The sequence below is a fragment of the Cebidichthys violaceus genome, unplaced genomic scaffold (genome assembly GCF_023349555.1).
Source record: "Cebidichthys violaceus isolate CVI_PGR_0920_01 unplaced genomic scaffold, fCebVio1.0.p SCAF_2, whole genome shotgun sequence".
Lineage (NCBI taxonomy): Eukaryota > Metazoa > Chordata > Actinopteri > Perciformes > Stichaeidae > Cebidichthys > Cebidichthys violaceus.
The window spans coordinates 3,093,379-3,114,544 of record NW_027176372.1 but is presented as its reverse complement, the minus strand read 5'-3'; the positions used below and the strand labels follow the sequence as shown (position 1 = coordinate 3,114,544).

Sequence of the window (21,166 nt, the reverse complement as noted above, 5' to 3'; positions counted from 1 at the left end):
AGGTACCTTCAAATGAGACACTACATCACAAACCATAAAGAGAGACAGTTAGTCAGTAAAAACCCTAATGTAATAGAAGACTGTTTTATTAGTATTGCAGAAAAATGTTTTCCAACTAAAAACCATGTCTCCCACATATATAGAAGGCTGACAAATCTCAAAATACATGGAATATCAAGGAAAAGTGGGAATTGGAATTAAATGTTTTAATTGAAGATAAAACGTGGGAAGATATGTGCAACAACTGTCATAAAGGAATCAATAGCCAATTGTGGAAAGAATTTGACTGTAAATAAAAAATCTGATATTTCAATACACCTCTTATGATCTCTTCATAATGTGAAGGATCCTTCAGCAGCATTATGTTGGAGAAATTGTGGAAAAATAGGAGATCACCTCAGGTTAATAGCAGACCACCTCAAGGTGTCACTCAGAGAGAACCAGGACATTCTGATGTAGCATTTCAAAAGTAAAGCCCTTCAAAATCGCATGCATGAGCTAACTTCAAATCCCATTCATGAGACAATTTGTCTAATTTCAGATGGGATTTAAGAGGAAATGGTGCATAGTTACAAAATCATTTCACCTTAGGTTGATAGCAGACCACCTCAAGGTGTCCCTCAGAGAGAACCAGGACATTCTGATGTAGCATTTCAAAACTTCTCTGACTCACGTAATTATTCACTTGCCCTTTGTTCTCTTTCCTCATCTCAGCCCCGTGTGTGTACACCTCACTCGAGTCAGGAAACGTGTCAGAATACCCATATTTGATTGACTGAGCTGCATCACGTGATGTGATTTACAACGCATATAATTGGTCGGTTTGTTTCCTGGACCACTGACCGAGTGCCGTAAAGGCTAGAAAAGCTGCGCCGGTTAAAATATAGGCGCTCCGTCAAAATGTAACAATTCTCAATTATCTATCGGTTTTCGGTCCAGGGTCTGGATACAACGGCGTCTGGGTCTGGATCCGGACCGCGGTCCGCCTATTAGTGACCCCTGTTTTAGGTGCACAAACCAGCTGGATGCATGGATGTAGTGAAAGCATCAGATGGGCTGCAGATTACAAAACAACGGTTCAGACAGGAACTCTCTCGTCATAGATTTTTATCTAAAAAAAACTTTGGAGGAGGCAAACCTTTGCCAGCAGCACGGTCAGTAGCAGTATTGGTGTAGCAAGGATCAGTGAGTCATATTTAAATGGTCCGCCTTGAGGTGAGAGTGGGCTGTGATTGGTATGTGACTGGTTAGAAACAATGATTTCACAGTAACTGTGTGTGTGTATATGTTCACTGAGCACTACCTAAATACACATTAGGGTTAACCAACTAATGACACACAAAACAGGGAGGAAACAGACAATACAGGAAATACAACCACTCACAGGAGGCAGAGAACTTAAAAAAAGGAAATAAACTATACAAAAATCCAAGATCATGACTAGAACATAGAATATTTCTTTAATAATCGCAAATTTACTTTGAATATATTTTGATTTAACAATTTATGTTTGCTTATACACTGAAAAAAGACAAATACCAATTCCATGAGGCTGTTGTCAGCAGACGGATCACAGGCAATTTCATATTCCTTGCAGCTATAGTGAAGTTCAAGCTGCATCTAAACTTTATGTTAACATCAATTTTAGATGCGCAGGTGGCAGTTATGTCCGCAGGCACTGCAATAAATTGGGTCGGATTATAAAAATAAACAATCTGATCAATAGTGAATGGGTTGGATGAAATAGTACATTTATAATGAGTAAATCAATAGTTATAATAAATTCTCTAAATTCTCCCCTGCTTGCTTTGTTGGAGTCAGTTGTGGATGCACACTTCCTGGACTGTAATCTTGCCTCGCAGGCTGGCATAGCTGTTGAGTCCCTTGTTTTCCCATTGGATGCTAATGCTTTGCAGACTAGTCCTGTGCTCCTCATTCTCATTGAGAGCAGCTTAGGTTTCAACTCACCTCTTCCCATCATGCACCAATTATTTTGGGACAACCCTGGTTGAAGCTTCACAAGCCCTATCTTGACTGGACCTCCGGCAAAATCAAATTGGAGCTCTTTTTCTCATTTGTCTTGCCTGCAGTCTGCCCTTCCACCAACAAATAGAACTGTCATTCCACCAGTTCCTGAGCCTGACTGGCAACGTATCTGCCATTCCCCCTGTTTATCATGATCTTAGTGAAGCTTTTAAAGCAATGTGCACTCCATTTGTCACCCCATTGCCTTCATGATTTGGGTAACTGTGCAACTCACCTCTCCTTTAGTCCCCTTCTCTTGGAACTGAAGAGGCACTTCACCTCCGCCCTTATCCTGGTTTCCACCGACCCCTTGTCAGTTCATAATGGAGGTGGATACTTTGCACACTGGAGTTGGGTTGGTACTTTCTCAACTCTCACTCACGGATCAGAAGCTTCATTATTGTTCCTTCTCTCTCCATCTAAACAGTCTTTTTGTTCCAGTCTCTGTCCATTCCAAGGTTTTCCAGTGGGCACGCATTTTCTGGTTTGCCTGTGAGTCTTACCTCTGACTATGGTCTGGCTATGCCTCAGACTAAAGGACAGATGGCGCGGGATAACCAGGGCCTTAAGGCAGCCCTCTGTTGTGTAATCTCCTGGAAAGCCCTCTTCTTGGAGCTCCCATCAGTCTTCCCGGATAAACTCTGCTGAGTCATTCACCCTAGGTTTCTACAATAAATCCTGCAGGATCCATCCAAGTCTTGGCAAAACATAGGACACCACAGTTTTAAATGTTGACATATACGGTGTTCTTTTGCCTTAATAATTATGAATACCACCAAATAATACACTTAAGTGGTCAGGTCGGGAACCCATAGGTTTCGACATATTTCTACTTGTTGCATTTAGTGTTGCTTGGAAGGCCCAATGTGTTTTGGCTGTAGCTGAAGTTGTAGTTTAAAAACAAGTAAATTTCCTCTTTTTTTTATTCACAAATACCAAGAAAGTGGCTTACTCCTGGAACCAAGAGCCATCCAATTTCAGCTCTTGAACCAAATCATGTTAGGCTTCTAGCCGAGATGTTTCCTCGCCCACAAAATCTCATGAACCCACATAGACATAGACTTGGTCCATCTTCTCTACCATATGTGCTTCAGCCATCCCTTCATGAGCAAGGCCCACAGCAAGTAGTCTACCTTGTGCCGACATTTTTACTTCCATGGATATTCTTTGTCATGTCAACCAGACGCAACCAAAACGTTCAGCTGACAACAACGCTGCGCCTCCAAAGTGCTTTCAGCTGGGCTTTTTCAGAAATGCACCAGGGGTCTCATTTATAACCGTTGTGTACGCACAAAACAGGGTCTGAAAGAGGCGTACACCACTCCTCACGCATGCTCACTCATTATTTCCTTGCTGTCATTGCTCTTGGCTGTCAATCATGATATCAGCTGTTTAGATCAGCTGGTGTCTTTTATCCAATAGTACAATGACACAATGACATGGTTAGCCTATCATCTTGCTGCTGTCTCTTTTAAATGTGATTGTCTCTCTACCTTCAGTATGTTCATGCTGCTGTTATGCACCCCTCCACCTCCTCATCTCCTCCCAATCTTCATCAGATCCGTCATCTTCATCAACTCATCATTCCATTAGCCTCATCAGCCACCACCACCAATGTCTAGACTCCACGGGGGGGTTTATCTTGCTGCTACTCAGGGCAGACGCCCCTCCATTACAAATCTCCCTGTAGAGTCCAAGCGCCAAAGACCCTGTCAAGACTTTATCATCACATAGCATCTGTTAATAATAAACTATTTCTTTTCTTCATCTGACTTGTCTCTCCTGCTTGAAATAAACCAACACATTTTGCTTAATATTTCATCAGTGCTGTCGGCACCCCAGAGCGCAGAGGAGAGTCTATATCGTCATTATCAGTCCTAATCACAATGACATACATAAGTAAATAAATAAATTGTGTTCACCTATCAAAATTCCTTTTCTTTAAATGATATCCAGGGTGGAGGATACCATTGATTGTCGCAATCATTTTGGAACAAATCAGTCTGATTGCTGCAAACATAGAAATACTGCGGTGACACTCGTGATGTGTTACGTTGCACAATAGATACTCTGGAACTGTTGGGACTGCGTAAATGGAAGAACTAGGAATGTACTTCCTCTCGGTAGTTGCCGAGATTCACTGTAGAGACCCACTTATCAGCAGCTCATGTTTATGCATCAACATTCATAAGGTGCTTTGCATTGACCATTTATGGTTGAATGTGTGCATGTAGAGGGCGGGATGTGAGGCGGAACCAGCTGCGCACATTTACAGGTTGATTTGGGATTCATGAAAGCCCTGGCAGGCGGATGCAAGGTTTTATAAATCTGAATATGTTCTGCCATACGTGCATTTCCTCCTTTGCATGTACGCAAACATTTAGTGAGGAGCCGACTCACTGGTTTATAAATGAGACGGTAGACATGATAATGATTGTGAGCATTCATTAACATTAATCGGTGAACAATCTCCTAATATATGTAACCTATTCATTTTATAAGATTCCTTATTTAAAATGTATATTATTTGCAAAGATTAGGCCTTTATAAAATAAGTAGCCCTCCATATTAGCTCTCAGTCTCAAAAAGGTTGGTGCCGCTGTTGTATATATTAAAATTAAACTAGACTTCAACCTTTTAGTTTAGGAGGTGATGAATGTGTTCATAGACACACAAGTTTAAGTATGTCCTGTTCAATCAGAATTAATTCAGATCAGTTGGAAGAGGGGTGAGCACAGGGATGGATGGCATAAATGGGCTAGCACCTTTATTGGGCAAAACGTGGCTGATGAAATATGCAGGTGACGTGTGCGCCTAGTAATAGCTGAAAGTAGGGGCGCAAGATTGGTGACAGACGAGGTCCAGTTAAGGGCTGCCTGGAGTTCATATGAGAAAACTGCTTAAGTTCTTATTTATATAGCCTACTATATATGAAACAGCCAGGTATAACTATTTTTTTTAAATATCTCAAAATGTAAAAAAATAACAAAGTTGTCTGATCAAAAAGTGGGGATGCAAAAACACACGTTTGCTCCCCCAAGTCTAAAAGTGGGGGTGCAGCTGCTCCGGCATTTGCATTAATATGTCAGTGTTAAATTAATTCAAATAGTTTAAACACAGGATCAAACTAAAAGCAGAGAACATTTTAGAGTTAAAGCAACATGCTTGGTGTGTGCCCCAGCATAACCCATCTATCTGCATTATTACTACAGCTGTTTAAAGGATTCAGCTTGTTCCATTAGAGAGATTCACAAGAATAATGAACTCATGGGAGTGACACTTTTTGTGCCTGTACAGTGTAATCCATCTTTTTTTTCTTTTTGTTTTACTTCTTCATGTTTTTTTTTCCAGCCAGTTGGTTTGATAAACAGCCTCTTCTGTAAAAGCTGAAGAGGGAGTGAATGAAAAGGCAGGGCGACGCCACACACACATGCATGGACGGAAAGAGAGAGAGTTCTCATCTTTTAAACAAGAAGATGTCTGAAGGCACATATTTCATTAAGTCCCTATTATGAGGCTCTGTTGTCGGCTCTGCGACTTGCTATAATCTGTAAACCATTACAAGCACCTAAAAATAACCGCGTTAACATGCACAGCTGCCGAGCCAACCGGCAAAATTTTAATAAATGTCATGTAAACACTGCAACAATCAAATTTAATGGGCCTGAACCGCAGCAACAATGCTTTGCCCCAGAGCGCAGTTTGCAGAAAGAAAATGACAAGCAAACCCTATCACAGCATATTTGTTTCCTTTACATATTTAAAAAAAAAATTGAAATTTTATTATAGTCGTCATATACATTGTACATAAAATGAGTCTTGCTCTTGAACTTCAGCAGGTACACACAGGTACTCGTAGCCAAAGATCGAACCACCGACCCCAATCTCTCTACCCAATGAGCCACGGCTGCCTCTCAAGGTGGTGTTGTGTTTACAGTACTTCACACTTGGCTTAATATCCCTGCTGGAAAGAGTGAGAAATAAGGAAAGGAGACATTAGGACAGGAAGACTCAAAGAGCTTTATCAGTAAATAACCTTCATGCCATTCAGGGAGACAGCAACAGAGGCAGACTTTCCATTACGCAAAGGTACACAATTGCCTTAGACCAGGGGTCGGCAACCCGCTGCTCCGGAGTCGCATGCGGCTCTTAGCCCCTCTGTTGCGGCTCCCTGAGTCTACATCCACACTACTACGTTTTAAAACAGGGTTTTAACAAACAAAAACAATCTCCATCCACACGGCGTTTCAGCATCGTTTTCTAAATGATCTCCGTCCAGACTGAAACGCCTGAAAACGAATATCACGTGACTATTCACGTACACTGGGCATGCGGGTGGGTGCAGATGTAAACAGGAAGTAGATTGGTTGCTTCGTTAAAAAAATACGACAGAGTAATAAAGTAGTCTTTAATAATGAAAGGTTGTGTGTGTGATACTTAAGATCTTCCTCTATCAACTCAAACAGACACATTTCGTGGAAAGTTTTAGAAGTTTGTTTTTTTTCAGACTTAGTTACAGCGTTGCGGCTCCCTCTCTCGCTCTCTCTCTCTCTCACAAATCAAATTTACTTTAAAATCAACACTCACGCATAAAAGTTTACTAGATTATGGGTCCATAAATGTGGTCGACACGTCTCTCCGTTTTGTTGTTGTCTGTTCTCACTCGTAGCTCTGCTGAAGTCTCTGTCCTACTGGAGAGCAATTCATGTTTTTTTTTACTTTATGGTTTAAGTGTGGACTTCACAATAGTTGAGAAATAATATGAATAAACAATAAGAAGAAAAGGAGAGTCCTCCGTTTTGTGTCCGTCCTCCTCAAAGCCGCAAACAGTGACTTCAGACGGCCGCTCCGTAGGTCTGATAACGCCGCTGGTCACGCCGCTCGCTGATCGCTCCAATAACAGCTGCTTCCTCTGCAGAAATGCAAACTTTAACTGGACAACAGCTGCTTGTAAAGACAACAAGGTCAGCAAGCCTGTCATCAGTTGTGCATGTTAAATTAACCTGGTAGTCGATCGATAATCAAGACTGTTGTTGTTTGTGATCTTCCGGGTAAGGGTCACGTGATAGGGGCGTGACGATTCAGGGAAGGACACATCGTGACTGCTAAGAACCAATCAAGTATCGAACACGTGATCGTTTCCAAATGTATGTGTTTACGGCGTCCACACGACAAAGCAACCCCGGAGTGATACTGAGTGATACTGTCACTGAAAATAGTAATAAAATGTCAAGAATTGTCTTCATTCTTGTTCTATAACTTTTTTCCCCCAGTCCACCCCTGTTGACGGATACACAAAAGTTGCCTCATCAGGAGTAACACTACTATTGTGATGAGTTGACGACACCGGAGAGACAGATGAGAAAGAGAAAAAGGAGGAGGAGGTAAAAGGTGAAGGTTTCTGTTGGAGAATTTTTTTTTTTTTAGAATGATCAGTTCTTATTGTTTAACATACAAGGCTCTGTGGCTCCTGTGTGAACTCTCTTCACACTTGGTATCTCAGATGTTCCTCGTTTAGCAGTCACTGTGACCTTCTGTAAGGGGCGATTGTATATCTTACTAAACTTCAAGATGACGTTTGCTTGTGCGGAAGGGGAGAAGAACGAGTTCAAGACATGCCACGTAGCTTTATGCAAATGATTCTGTGCAAACGCACTTGTGTGTTATCAGCAGTATAAATATCAGAGACAGACCTCTGAGCAGCCTTGATACATGACTTGTATGTGTTTCAATTCTGTCTCCTTGCAAGAATAAATGTCCTGTGATAATGACTTTTACATCGGCTTCGAGTGAATTTCTCTTACAGTTTCCCTCCAGCGTTAAAAAAGAGAGGAAACATGCTTGTTATTTCTATGACCTGGATGTAACGTGTGTGTGTGTGTGTGTGTGTGTGTGTGTGTGTGTGTGTGTGTGTGTGTGTGTGTGTGGTAAACAATTTTTGAATAAGCAGCAACTATTTGTGAAGGCCAAACAGCAAAGAATGTTATACTCAAGGGGAATCAAAGTGTTAAATAGCAACACAACCCTGGATGATTGCATCGACCTTCCTCAGCATAACCCCGCCCTCACACACAGGCTATTACTACCCTGCTCTGACACTCTCTGACAGTATGTCGCCCCCACTTCTTCTCCAGCACAAAGGAATCTACACAGCACCTTAAAATGCATCTTCAAAGCTAATCCCCTCCACATATTGATTTGAGCAGGTTTTGTTCCCGGCGGCCCTGGCAGTTTTCTGCAGCAGAGGCCACGAGTGGAAGGAGACAGAGAGAGAGAGGTGATGGGTCGAGTCCTGCCAGCACCACTCCATTGAGGGAAGAACCAATCGAGCATGGAGGAAAACATGTGAATCTTATCAGAGGGGAAGAAAAGGGAAAAAACGAGGGCATGAAGGAGCAAAAAAAACTAAAAGAAGAAAAACAGAGTTGGAGTACGGTGACACGCAGGTTCATCCCCCTCATGGCCTCCATCCGACGCTTTTAGAGAGCTCAACCTTTGCCAGGAGATGTCAAGCAGAAAAAAAACCAGTGATTAGAAACCCCTGTCAGCGACTGAGAGGATGGATCCACCACTGGTGTCGTGGGGAGACATTGAGTCACAACAGGTCTTCATGAAAACACACATAAGGCTTCAGTACTCTTTCACAAGACCAGCTACCATTCAGAGAGAAGAGTGCAGTAGAAAGGAAGATCCCTATGGGTCAGGGTACTGATAGAGAGATTAAGTCAGCTTGAATATTACCTCAAATTAAATTGAACCTCTAAGCTCCATTCTTGGCTTCCTTCTGTTTTCTGTAAACTTGCTGACTATTGGCCTGGTTACTTAAAATGATGATGTGCCATACCATTTTTACGCTGACGACAATCCCTCAGATCCTAGCAGCCAAGCAAATCTCTCATTTTTTTATTTCCAAAATTTGAACATTTTTATCAATTGTTGTCCTACAAAAAGTTGTACATGTTTTTATTTTTTCTCTGCATGATTATGTTAACGCTCTGTACTCCCTCCCCCAGTTGATACATACTGTTTTTATTTATATTTATCTGATCTTATTCATGTTATTGTCTTTACTTCCTTTGGTCTAGAATTCTCGTTATATCTGCCTTGTTTAGCTTTTCCGAGTTGAAGCGAATGTGTTTGACCAATCAGCAACGGTCATCCCTACGAAGCACACCCCAAAAGTTCCTGCACTTGCAGAAAGCACTACCCCCAACCAGGATTTTTTGGGGGATAAAATGTCCCCAAAACTCCTCAAAAGGTTCCTAGTCCTGGGGGACAGTTCCTGTGGTCCTGGTGAACCCAGGTCCTTAGCCAGGCACAAGTGGTTAATGGAGTTGGGGGCTTTAGGTTTGTAGTTGTTGATCTGTCTGAGACCCCTCCAGACAGAAGCAGTCGTTGGCTGAGAACTGTGGTTGAAATTTTTCAGAGTACAGTTTTGTTTAATCTTCCCCACAGCCTTGCAAAAAAAAAGTATTTAAACTCTTTAAAGCTGTCCCTGTCCCCCTAAACACGCCGTAACATGGACATTAGGAGCCTCAAACACTTTATTTCCTGCATTCTGGTGAATTTATTCTGCATCACTTTATGGTGGAAAACCTCAAATTCAGGATATAGAGGTTTGAGAGAGAGAGAGAGAGACAGAGAGAGACCTCAAATTCAGGCACAGGTGACAATTCAAAATATAAAAATGAATGGAACATATGCAGTAAGGCTCAGGCATTCTGTATTGCTTTCAGTATTATCCTATAGTTCCTACATGTAGTTATGATTTACTCTTGCTTCTGCTGTGCCTTTTGTTTGGAGAAGTGACCTCTTAAATGAGCAAGTGCATCCTTTTCACCTCAATGATACTTGAATTCATTTACAATCCACTGGACTTTAATAGCTCATGTGTGTTTCAGAAAGACGTACATTCATGGTCAAAACTTTCTGCACATTCAAAACATTTCCCACATATCTGTTCTGTTAAAAGCTAATGTTTCAATAAGAAATATACTTAGAGAGAATGAAGTCATACTAATTTAATAAAAGCCTGCCTTATAGTCTGCTGCACAAGATGTTATTGATCTGTGTATTGCTGACATATTAAATACACATCATATGCATGTACAATACAAGACAGCACATTACAATTCTATACAGTTTAATCCAGTGAGTTATTTTGTGGATCTATTAGTGACTGTGCGTCCCTCAGGCTGTGGCAGGCAGATGTACATTCAGCTGCCAGAGGAGCTGTTGTCCCTTCACCTAGAGGAACTGACAGTTTCTCCTCTGGGCTTAACATGAGAAAGTTGGATATTTCCTTTGTTATTTGCAAGAAGTGGAAATCTGGAGGAGGAAGTGCATCTCTGACTCTACCTCTCACATACCCTATGGTCTCTGGGCAGCCATGTCTGTCTGTGTCTTCCTGTCTCTACTGCCAGTTGGTGATCGCTGAGTCTGTTTTTGGTCAGGATCAGTCTCTTCTTTGTCAGTTCGTCTTTCGTTTGAAGGAGTTTTGTTTGCCTGTATCTGCCAGCTGTTCCTACCTGTAAGACTTCTTCTTCATTAAAGTATGTCCATGGTATCTGCCCTCTCGGGGTCTGCATTTGGGGCCTCCCTGCTTGTCCTGCTTCAGGACATATCTTTTACCCTCCTTTTGACCTCCCTTATTTTCTTTCTTTTCACTTTTCTTCCACTCCCTTAGGCAGCACCTTCAGTCCAACACCTCCTCTTCACCGAGAGAGTGAATCGATAGCACTTAGGTCTAGGCGGTGGAGGAGCCATCAATTGCTTAGTCTCACCAACTGCCCTTTCTCCGTCTCTCCAGTAAGCTGGAGGGCATGAAGTATTAGGGCTGTTTCCATGTCAGGTGGATGTTTATCTAATGTTGTACCTCCAGAACTGCAGTGAGGCAACTTTACACGCACTTTTCTCTTTAGATCTAACAATCAATCTATCTAATTCTTAATTTAAATAAGTAAATAAATGACCAGAGTCTCATGGTGCTAGTTATCACTGAATTATTGCTGTTTTTACTGAGGTGTAGCTTTAGAATGTGTGGTGAAAATGTGTAGAGCATCAGTTTATTTAGCTAAAATTAAAGTTTGCTGGGAAAATGACAACGTGGGTTCAGAATAAAACTGAGGAAGGTAACAGCTCAGTATAAATTTGGATATAGATCCAGTATGGAGCTTTGATGCCACTTAGTGTCCAGACAGAAGTAGGACACCGTATATACACACTAACCCAAATCCTCAAGGTCTAAATCCTCCCACCTCTTCAATCTTTACATAATAGCCAGCACTCTGGAACATCATTCATTCATCAAAGTGATTTTCATTGCAATAGCCTTTCAAATTAAAATGGAGTTTTAATAGGGTCCCGGGACAGAGGATGTCGCATATGTACAGATTGTAAAGCCCTCTGAGGCAAATTTGTGATTTGTGATTTTGGGCTATACAAAATAAATTGAATTGAATGGAATTAATTTGTGATTTTGTTTTGACCTTATTCAAATGAGATGCTAAATTCTCCTGTCTAATCCGTCTTAGCTAATATTAGCATACAAGCCCAAGCTCTAAAAGTGTATGCATGAAGAGACACAGCTTAGATCCCTACTTAAACTACATTTAGGAGGACATAAGCCCTGCTCTAATATTACTGAGATTGGACAAATCAGCCTCTCACGTGCACACACGTACAATAAGGCAAACGCATGCGCAAACATTTAACACTCTTACTTTTGCTTTCTCAGCAGGACTTTGTCAAATGAGGTACAAAACTGCTGAGGAAATGGTGTGCTGTGTTTCAGGTCTTATCATGGCTCATACATTATATGTCGATGGAAGCCATAACCTTTCCTTCTGACATCTCCATATAGTGTGATATCAGCACTGAGCAGCAACTTCTATTTCTGTTCTGCATCACTGAGGCACTTTGGTGTGGCTCTCTGTAAAAGCTCTGCATGTACACTTTATTGACTAAGGAGATTCACACCCCTGAATGCTGCTCTACTTTCTCTTGTCAGCAAACAACTCAAAGTTTATCCTGGAGATGGATGGTTGTGTCAGTTACTGAAGAAACAGATACAAAATCACTGAAAATACAGAAATGGGAGACCACCTGGTAGTGGTAGTAGTAGTAATAGTAGAAGTGGTAGAACTATTAGTAGTTTTAGTAGCAACAGTAGTAGTTGTAGTTGCAGTAATAGTAGTAGTAATAGCAGTTGTAGTAATAGCAGTAGAAGTGGTAGATATACTGTTACGCCCCTGACTTAACGCTGCCTCTTTTCTAAAAGAGAGCTCTGTTTGTCTTTCAAGTCTGCCACGCCCCTTGGTGATCACTGAAGCACCCACACCTGAGAGTCCTCATGTCATCAGTGGAGCTGCATATCAACCCCCAGATCCAGTGTTCTTTCTCCCCCGTTTGTTCACTCTTGGCCCGTGGAGCTGTGGGTTTGCTGGTGCTGCTACCAAGAGCATTTGTGCTGGTGTTCAAACTTAATGGAAGCTTTGTAGGGGTTCTCTGCCTTTTTTATTTTGTAACGTTTTCTTCTGTTTTTGTGACTAGTTAGGGAGTTCAGTATTGTTGTTCTGTTTGTTTTCCGTAGGCCAGCTGACCTCTTCTTTTCCAGTTAGCGTGGGGGTTTTTGTTTCTTGTTTTGGCCTTTGAGACCCTGATGGCCACGCTTCCATTTTTAACTGCAGCTATATTATCCTCTTGGTTTTTGCTAAACTTTTGTACCAAGCTTTTTCATCACCTTTTTATGTTACTTCCTGTGTACCCCTAGGCGCAGTATAGGCCGTAACATAAGTGGCGGCTCGTCCGGAATCCGGCTCTGTTTAGTTTGGAATGTTTTTTGAGTAATCCTACTTTGAAACAGTTTGACAGTTGTACAAAAGATGACTTCTGTTTAATTGCTGCACATTATGAGATTCCTGTATCTGGGTCTTTGATTAAGCGAGAGTTAAAGTCTATTTTTCGGAATGGCTTGGCAGAAAAAGGCGTGTTTCTCCTAGCAGGTCCTGAGCAACAGACCCCAGCAGATGATCCTGAGGCCCCTATAAGTAGTAGTAAAAGCATTAATTATATTATAATAATATTAAAAGTAGTAGTGGTAGTAGTACTAGTAGTGGTATTTGTAGTAGTGCTGGAAGTAGAATTATTTTCCCAAGGGGCCACATTAGAAACTGAGAGACTGAACTCAATCCTGCTCAATATTATTCCACCTCTTTATAAAAAGCAGTAAATTGTATGGTTTTGATAAGCTGCGACTGGTAAGAGTAAATATTATGATCAGTGGTGGAATGTAATTCAAGGTACTTTACTTGAGTCTGGCAGCTTAAGTTACGAGTTACTTTGCGCATTATAATTTTTCACAACCTTCCTAACGACCCAAACTGAACAACAGAGTATAAAGGAGTTAAAATGAGCTCCACCTTAAACATCTGCAGCAGGACTAATGATCCCAACAAATATACATATGTAATATCAATATATAATAGTAAAACACTGACAGGGGTCATGTTTCTGATGAATTAGTACTTTCATTACTATAGTTTGTAGTCCAACGACCTCATTTTCTGTGTTTCCGTTCAGTGGAGCACTGAACGAGTGCTCTGAAGTCAGGTTGAATGTGTGAGGTGGAGATGTGAAGGACAGCTGACGGGTAATCATCAGTGAGAGAGGATCTGGATCTGTTAAAACTTCATCACAGAGAACGTTTGTTCACATATGTAGGTCGATCCAAAGAGAACCAACATCTTCTGAGCGCGTTGCTTTTGCAGCTTAGCTAGCAAAGGCTCAGATATCCGTGTCCGCTCTGCATCAGTCAACACATCCCAGGTATCCAAAATGACCTGGCCCAGCTCCAGCGTGAGCTCGGCATGCCGGAAGAAACACGTTGGGCCAAATCCGGTTGCCGACTCGGCTGAGATACGGCCGTCTGATACACCGGTTTCTAATAATAATGTCCTAAAGAGGCGACACACTTACGGGCTGCAGGAGATGACCTCCGGGCTGGTCAGGCGGTACCAGCAGGCTGGGGAAGAGCCACTACTGGTCCTCTATGTGGACAGGGACTGCTCATTCAGACTCATTCTAGAGTCCACATGTGTCATTAACAAGCACGACTGTTTTTATTTCACTGAATAAACTCTGTTCTTTATTTTCACATGATGTGGTTTCTTCCTGCTTCCGTTCCAAAAGATGCCGGTGCAGTTTCACAAACTTACCAGCAGGTGTCGCTCTATGACCGGTCTATGGAGTGAGGGGCGCTGTTGTTGCTTTGGTCCTGGGACAGGGGAGGTTGTATGTTGCACAGATAGTAAAGCCCTCTGGAGGCAAATACAATTTAATATAACTGAAAGATTTGTCAAAATGATTAAAAAAAATGTATCTCCATATTTAAGTCTCTATGACGACCAACTTTCATTTTCCAGTGTGGAAGTTCAAATAGAAACTCTTTGATTTCATACGAGATATATCTATAGATATATCTATAGATATATCTACATGAATCCACGCTCTCCTCCAATCACGAGCATGCATTCCAAGAACTTCAATAAATAAAAACAAATACATGAAGACTAACAGATAAAGATTTAAATAAGTTAATTAAAGTATAGAATATAGGGGTAGAACCCTATTGAGTTTGTTATTAGGGTCTAACCCCGTTGAGTTTGTGCTGGTTTGTTATTAAGGGTCTAACCCATAGCCTTATTAGAACCATATCAGAGCCTTAATACAATTCCCGTGAGCTGTAACGAGCTCGAAACGTGAAACTCAATAACTGGAAATGACGTGAAAGTATTTCCCAATAATTATTAGTCAAACTGACCACACGCTTTTATTAACGTCCAAAACTACAAGACACAAAGGTTGCAGGATAAGAGAACCCAAAACCACAAATGAAAATCTGACCCTAAATCATTAACAGTTTTCTCGATCAATACAAAACTCAGGATATGATTCATAATAATGTTGAACCACACGTGTCAAACTATTTAAAAACGCCTCAACAGATCAAATCTGTCCATAGATCAGTGACGGTTTGTACACATTTCACCAAACCTGCTGGATATTGTGAGTGAAGCTGTTGAAACATGTCCTCAAACACCTGGACAGGTGACTGGAGGGACTCCGAGTGTGAACGACTGACAGGCAGCAGACATGTGATGGTGAAACAAGCCTGTGATTGGTCTCTTTTCTTCTTTAGAAACCAGCTGAAGTGTGTTAATGTTCTTGTTGTTTCCTGTCAGATTGTCTGTCTGTAGCTATTATGTACTTCATGTTGTAGTTTAGTGTCTCTTGTCTTCTTTCAGGACATCTGTCTGCCTGAATGAGCGTCTGCAGCTGGCCGAAGGGCTTCCCAGGGATCCTGAAGCATCGACGGACTGAAATATTTCTCCACTGAAGATTCACCCTGAAAACAAAGACACGTTTATTATCTCAATCATCATAACGATCAGTTTCTCTCAGAGTATCTCTAGTAAAGTCCTGCTAGCTAACGCAGGTTATGATGCCTTCAAGCTCTACTCAGTCAAAATGAGTATTGGGCGAAAGTTAACTATAATATCATGATGTGTTCAAATGTAGTCGTGTAAAGTTTAGTTTTCAGTGAGAGACTTAACTAAATCCAGTCGTTTAAAGGAGACGATACAAAACGACGTTGTTTACGTTCTGATCTTAAACCTTTAACCTCTCAGTGTGTTTGAATTTCATCAAAGTTAATGAACATATGTAACTTATGTCTTGGTTAACACATCGAGGATTTTCATAACTTTTAAATCAAACACGTGCTCCGGTTCTCTCATTAAATCACATGAAACTTTACCCGGACGTTGTGAGCTGAGGACTGAGCCCACCGGAAACCACCTCTGGGCCGCCTCTGTCCTCCGAACCCCCGGGTTCCACTACCGAACCCGGGTGGAGAGTCTCCGAATCCCCGGGGTCCACTTCCGAACCCAGAAGGAGAACCGTCCCAGTATCCTCGGTTAAAATCCGGCGACTGGACCTGAGAGTCCGGGGAGTAAGCGGGGCCGCCCCGCGCAGACCCTCCGTAGGGGGAGCGAGCCCCGGGGAAGCCCCAGCAGGAGGCCGGGGAGGGGTACCGTTCAGTCGGCCGCGGAGCTCCGGGACTCCGCTGAGGTCTGACCGGCGCTCGGTACATCGGAGCGGCTAGAAAATAACAAAGAGACTGTGGAGCGAGAGACTGGAGGAACACAACAAAACACGGTGACGGAACAGGAACCACAGACGGACGCACTTCCGGTCCTGCAGGCTGCAGCACCGCCCAGCGGCCACCGGGGTCATTGCTGAGAACTGAGAGGTCATTTTATTTTATTTTATTTATTAAAACAAAACATAAACAAACACACAGAACATAATCAGGTATTAGGTTCAAAAGAAATAAATGAACAGCTTTAAGACCGTGAAATAAAAAGTAAGAGTGTGTCCTGAGAGGAGCTGCTGCTTCAGAGGGTTCACTCTGGACCTGGACCTGGACCAGGTCTCCAGACTATCAGGACTGACAAGCATTCTCACACACATTCACACAGTCGTTATTAATAATAACAATACTAATATTACAGAAGTTATCCCAAGACACTTTCCATATAGATCAAGTCTAACCTCCTCTATGATTTACAGAGACCCAACATTCCCTCATGAGCACTGAGGTGAACCCGAACCCTTTGACACACACACACACACACACACACACACACACACACACACACTTATCTTTTTACTTCCTAGTCAATATCATTTTGTTCTAATCTTTTATTTTATTTATATTTTTTTAATTCTGTATTAAGGAGTTTACTGCTTGTTTCTTTTATCAAACCGTATGTAAAATGTCTTTGAGAGCGTTATATGACTGTGATGTATTATTATCATTATTGAACTTGAATCTAAAACTATGATAGTCACACTTAGATTTGAGGCATGTAAGTCACATGAATCATCACTGTCCATTCATCCTTTAACCCTTATCCTGCTTTATCCCAGCTGACATTGGGCGAAGGCAGGGTTCACCTAGATAGACACATAGGGTACATCTTAAGTCTCTTAATTGTCATTTCCTCGCTCCTCGCTTGAACAGGAAGTTGTTCTGCTCCACCAGCTGTTAAAGCCGACTGACAGCTGATCCAGCTGTGATCAGCTGTGATCAGCTGTGATCAGCTGTTATCAGCGGCCGCCGTCATCAGAAACAGACGTCACTTCACGTGACACTTTAGAGGAAAGGACGTGTCATGTCTCTTAAAACATATTTCCTCGTTTCCTCTCTCCTCGCATGGTTTCCTTGCGTCTCTCCATGCATCCCTGGGGGGCGGCACTAAGACGCGAGGAAAGGACACAAGTGAGGGAAACGGGGATGCAATTAAGAGACTTGGGATGTACCCATAGAGACAGACAACCATTCACGCTCACATCCACACCTACGGGAAATTTAGAGTCATAAATCAATCTAAGCTGCATGTCTTTGTACTGTCGAAGGAAGCCAGAGAACCCACGCCGACACAGGGTAGAACATGAAAACGTCACACGGACGGCCCCTCTTCCTGTGAGCCACTACACCATCATGCAGCTCACCAAACTCCCTGTCCGTGTGGTGAATCCCTAAATGTTGATGGTGACGACAGTTGATGGATAGTTCCTATCAGCGTGAGGCTGTCTAATGTTTCTGGAGGCACATTAGTGTACTTGAGATTACAGTCGGCTACTATTAACTTTTAGGTAGTGTACAGTTCACGTGCTAAGTTAACATTAGCACTCGTTCAGTGGTTGACGAGCAACAAAAATAAAACATGCAGCCAACTGTAGAAGTCTTCAAGAAAAAAGGCAGTGCCATCGGCTGTCTGTCTGACCGGGGCCTCAGACTGTCGTCTCCAACAAAATCTCTTATCTTAATCTCTCACATAAATATATAAATCAAAGAGCTGGCTATCGGCAGGTTGTTTTTTTACACCTAAATCAAATATGAATCGATATCCGGGCACTGTGTGAGGTCATTGATCTTCTCAGGTGAGAAGACTGAAGGGGCATGACAGCAGACCGATCTAACTTTGTGAACAATTTGCTAAAATTAAAAACATTTACTGTTTGTTGTCAATATTTAGTTGTCTGCTGTAAATAAGCGCTTTTTATCTTTCAAAATCTGGTCAAATACCTTTCATAAGGTTTGTGAAGGGGCCAGGCTATATAAAGCTTTACTTTAAGCTAGCAGTTTCCCCCTACTTCTATATCCTCATCACCTTATATTATCTTTAATAGATAAACCAGCCATTCTCAAGAGATATGTTTTCTGCATGTGTTACATTTAAACATGTTAAATACTTTATAAATGAGATCTGTCACAGCTCTGCCTCTTCTCTCCTGTCACTCTATCTCTCACTCACCTAATCAGCTCATTCAGTGCACCTGTTAGTCACGCCCACCTCATCAGCCCAATCACTCTCACCTGCTCTCTCTGCTGCACCCACTATTTAGACCCCAGTCTCACACACACTCACTGCCAGATCGTTCTCCGCTTCTATGCAAGACCTTCTAGCGGTTCCCTTTGGACTGATTCCCCGTTACCGACCCTCCCTGTTAGTGACTACCCCGCCTTGCCTCTGCCCCGGTAATTCACTCAGCCTTCTGTCCCCGACCACGAGAGCCTGCCACCGTATTCCTGTGCATGTTCTACCTGTTGTGTGGAAAATAAAGCTTTGATTCAAATCATCCCTGGTGTTTGTCGTACTGCTCCTGGGTCCTTACAACACCCGTTACAAGATCAAATTAATGCATTTCAGCAGCGTTAACAAGTCTCTTTTCATTTCCTCTCATCAGTTAAACAAACAGAATGAACGCTAGCTTTCCTATTCAGTGTTATAAGCTACAATTATCAGAACAATACAAACATCCAGGCTCCCTCGTCTGGCTCAAAGGTGTACTGCATATATAAATGTTAAATAAAAGACTGGAAGAAATTCTGCAAATTTATTTGGCGACCTGAATAAAATCCCTTGACTTGAGGACAAAAATAGAGAAATAGTGACTTCTCTGCTTGACTGTTAAAACTATTCAAAGAATTCAAATTAATTCAATTTGTTCAATTCATTAGATAAATAGTTCAACATTTTTGAAAATTTGCATTCTTGTTTAGAGTTGGCTGAGAAGATTGATACCACTTCTACTTGAGCTCAGAACAAATGAGCTTCTTTATGCTAAGAAAATATATTCACCCGCAAGAAAGAGAATACAAGTTTTCCCCCAAAATGTTTCCTTTAGTTAAATATTTTAACTCGCATTTGAAAGTAGTTTGCTGCTCTCACTCTGTGTATTTCTGGAACCAGATGTGTGTCTCCCCAAAGACACCACAAATCATTTTTAATGTCTTTTATTTAACTGAATTTGTCTCAACAGCTTTGACAGAAAGCCAAGATGGAATATAAATTGAATGCGTTTGTTTCACCAAAACCCTCTTCATTAGGCTTTATATTGTGTTATTTGTACACTTTATGAAAAAACTATATACCTCAAGCAAATAAATAAAATTGTCTCTTCACTGTTTTTTTATTCTCCTTTTCTTTCTCCTGTAAAACATTTTGTATTTTCTGTTTAGAAAACAATTAGCTTGCTTGCTTTTTTTACAGTATATTTAAAAAAATGTTGCGTTATTGATCTGGATTATATTAAATTGTGGCGTAAAAAATGATAACGACCCCTCCTCCACTACCTCCTCTGGGATACATACGCTCTCATCTCAAGGTTGTAACTAAAAAAGTGTGAGGAGAGCGGCGTCGGAGCCTTTCTGCCTCTTTAAGTCATGAGCTAATGTGATATAGACAAAAAGAAACGCCCTTGGTATCTTCTGAAATGTGATCTGTGTAGCATCATCTGCAAGTCAAAGCTTAAACAATTTGTGATGCTGTATATATTTGATGGTAAAGGTGAATGCAATAGCATGATACAAAGCCATTCAAAATTCATGCATGCAACATTTAACTGTATTCAAATGTTTTTTTTCTGAGTTAAGAAAGGATCCAGACATTTCGCAGAAACAGAGAATTGTGCAGAGTTGAAATTTAATTTCTTTGATAACTTTTAGAATGCTAAGCCACATTTGTGACTGTTTCACCCCCATTCGCCACAAGGAGCAGCAATGAACATGTAAATTTGGACAGAGGCTTTATCGGAGGCAAGTAGTGGCAGGGCAATTTTGCCAACCACTCCACTAAAGCTCAATTGTCCAATTATTCCATCCACAACAAAACAATATACTGTCTTAAAACGGAGCAATTTACCACATTTAGTTGAAGCACCTCAAATGTGCTGAAGTCATTAGAAGTACTCCACTGACAATATCACTCACAGCCTGAAGGCATTAAAGGAAAACGTCTGAAAACGTTTGCAGTATTCTCTGCAAGGCAGCTCCACTTGATGAAGCACTGAGGACGATCTGGCTCAACCACCACCAGACTCTGGAGTACTGCCTCATGGGCCTATGCTTAGTGAATACAAATCAAAATACATTTTGATTGCCTCTCAATGGTTCTCAACATGGCAATGGAAAGCCGACAGCTCACAGCTAACGGTGCTAAGAGCGCTAACAGTGCAGACTACAGTGAAAGTGCTAACAGAGCTCACAGTATTTACCTGAGGGGGAACCGGACGATGGTCGGTTGGGAAGGCGTTATCAGCTCAAACCAGTGGGGCACACTCATATGCACTAGCATTAGCAAACCAAACATTCAATTGAAACCATCAAAATTTAGCTAACTATAGCGAAAGCATATTTTACTTGATGATTTAGGAAGCTAGTGTTAGCATTATAGTTATAAAGCTAATAATTAGTATATTATACTGTATAATTGTTTGCAAGCTATGTCCTAAACATAAGTAACCACCATTTTAGGTAGCTAGCGTTAGCAGGACTGCTAGCAAGCTAATAATTACATTACATGGATTAAGGTCATTCGGCAGACAGTCAAAAGCTCCGCTAAATATGTTACTAATGTTACTAAAAAATAAGATTTACATTTAAGAATCAAATGAAATGAAAAAATGAAAAAGTAATTTCTTGAGATTATTATGATCTTAGTTTTGTCCATATCAAAACTTGTGTCATATCAAAGACGTAACACACATCACAGTGTTGTTTTTGTGTAGAGCT

General features: G+C 41.4%; 1 protein-coding gene across 1 annotated transcript; it reads right to left on the bottom strand.

Annotated features, from left to right (window-relative positions):
• Positions 1-14,825: 14,825 nt before the first annotated feature.
• Positions 14,826-16,257, bottom strand: mplkip (M-phase specific PLK1 interacting protein). Its single transcript, XM_068715341.1, has 2 exons — positions 15,842-16,257; positions 14,826-15,430 (listed from the first exon to the last, which is right to left on the bottom strand). The coding sequence occupies exons 1-2, from the start codon at positions 16,175-16,177 to the stop codon at positions 15,326-15,328; spliced, it is 441 nt and encodes a 146-aa protein (XP_068571442.1). The 5' UTR covers positions 16,178-16,257; the 3' UTR covers positions 14,826-15,325.
• Positions 16,258-21,166: the final 4,909 nt, after the last annotated feature.

Bases quoted from the DNA above. Each gene is read 5' to 3' on its own strand.
- mplkip (XM_068715341.1), bottom strand. From the start codon at position 16,177: ATGTACCGAGCGCCGGTCAGACCTCAGCGGAGTCCCGGAGCTCCGCGG. The intron at 15,431-15,841 runs GTAAAGTTTCAT...CTTTGTTTTCAG, and splicing joins CCTCAGCTCACAACGTCCGG to GGTGAATCTTCAGTGGAGAA.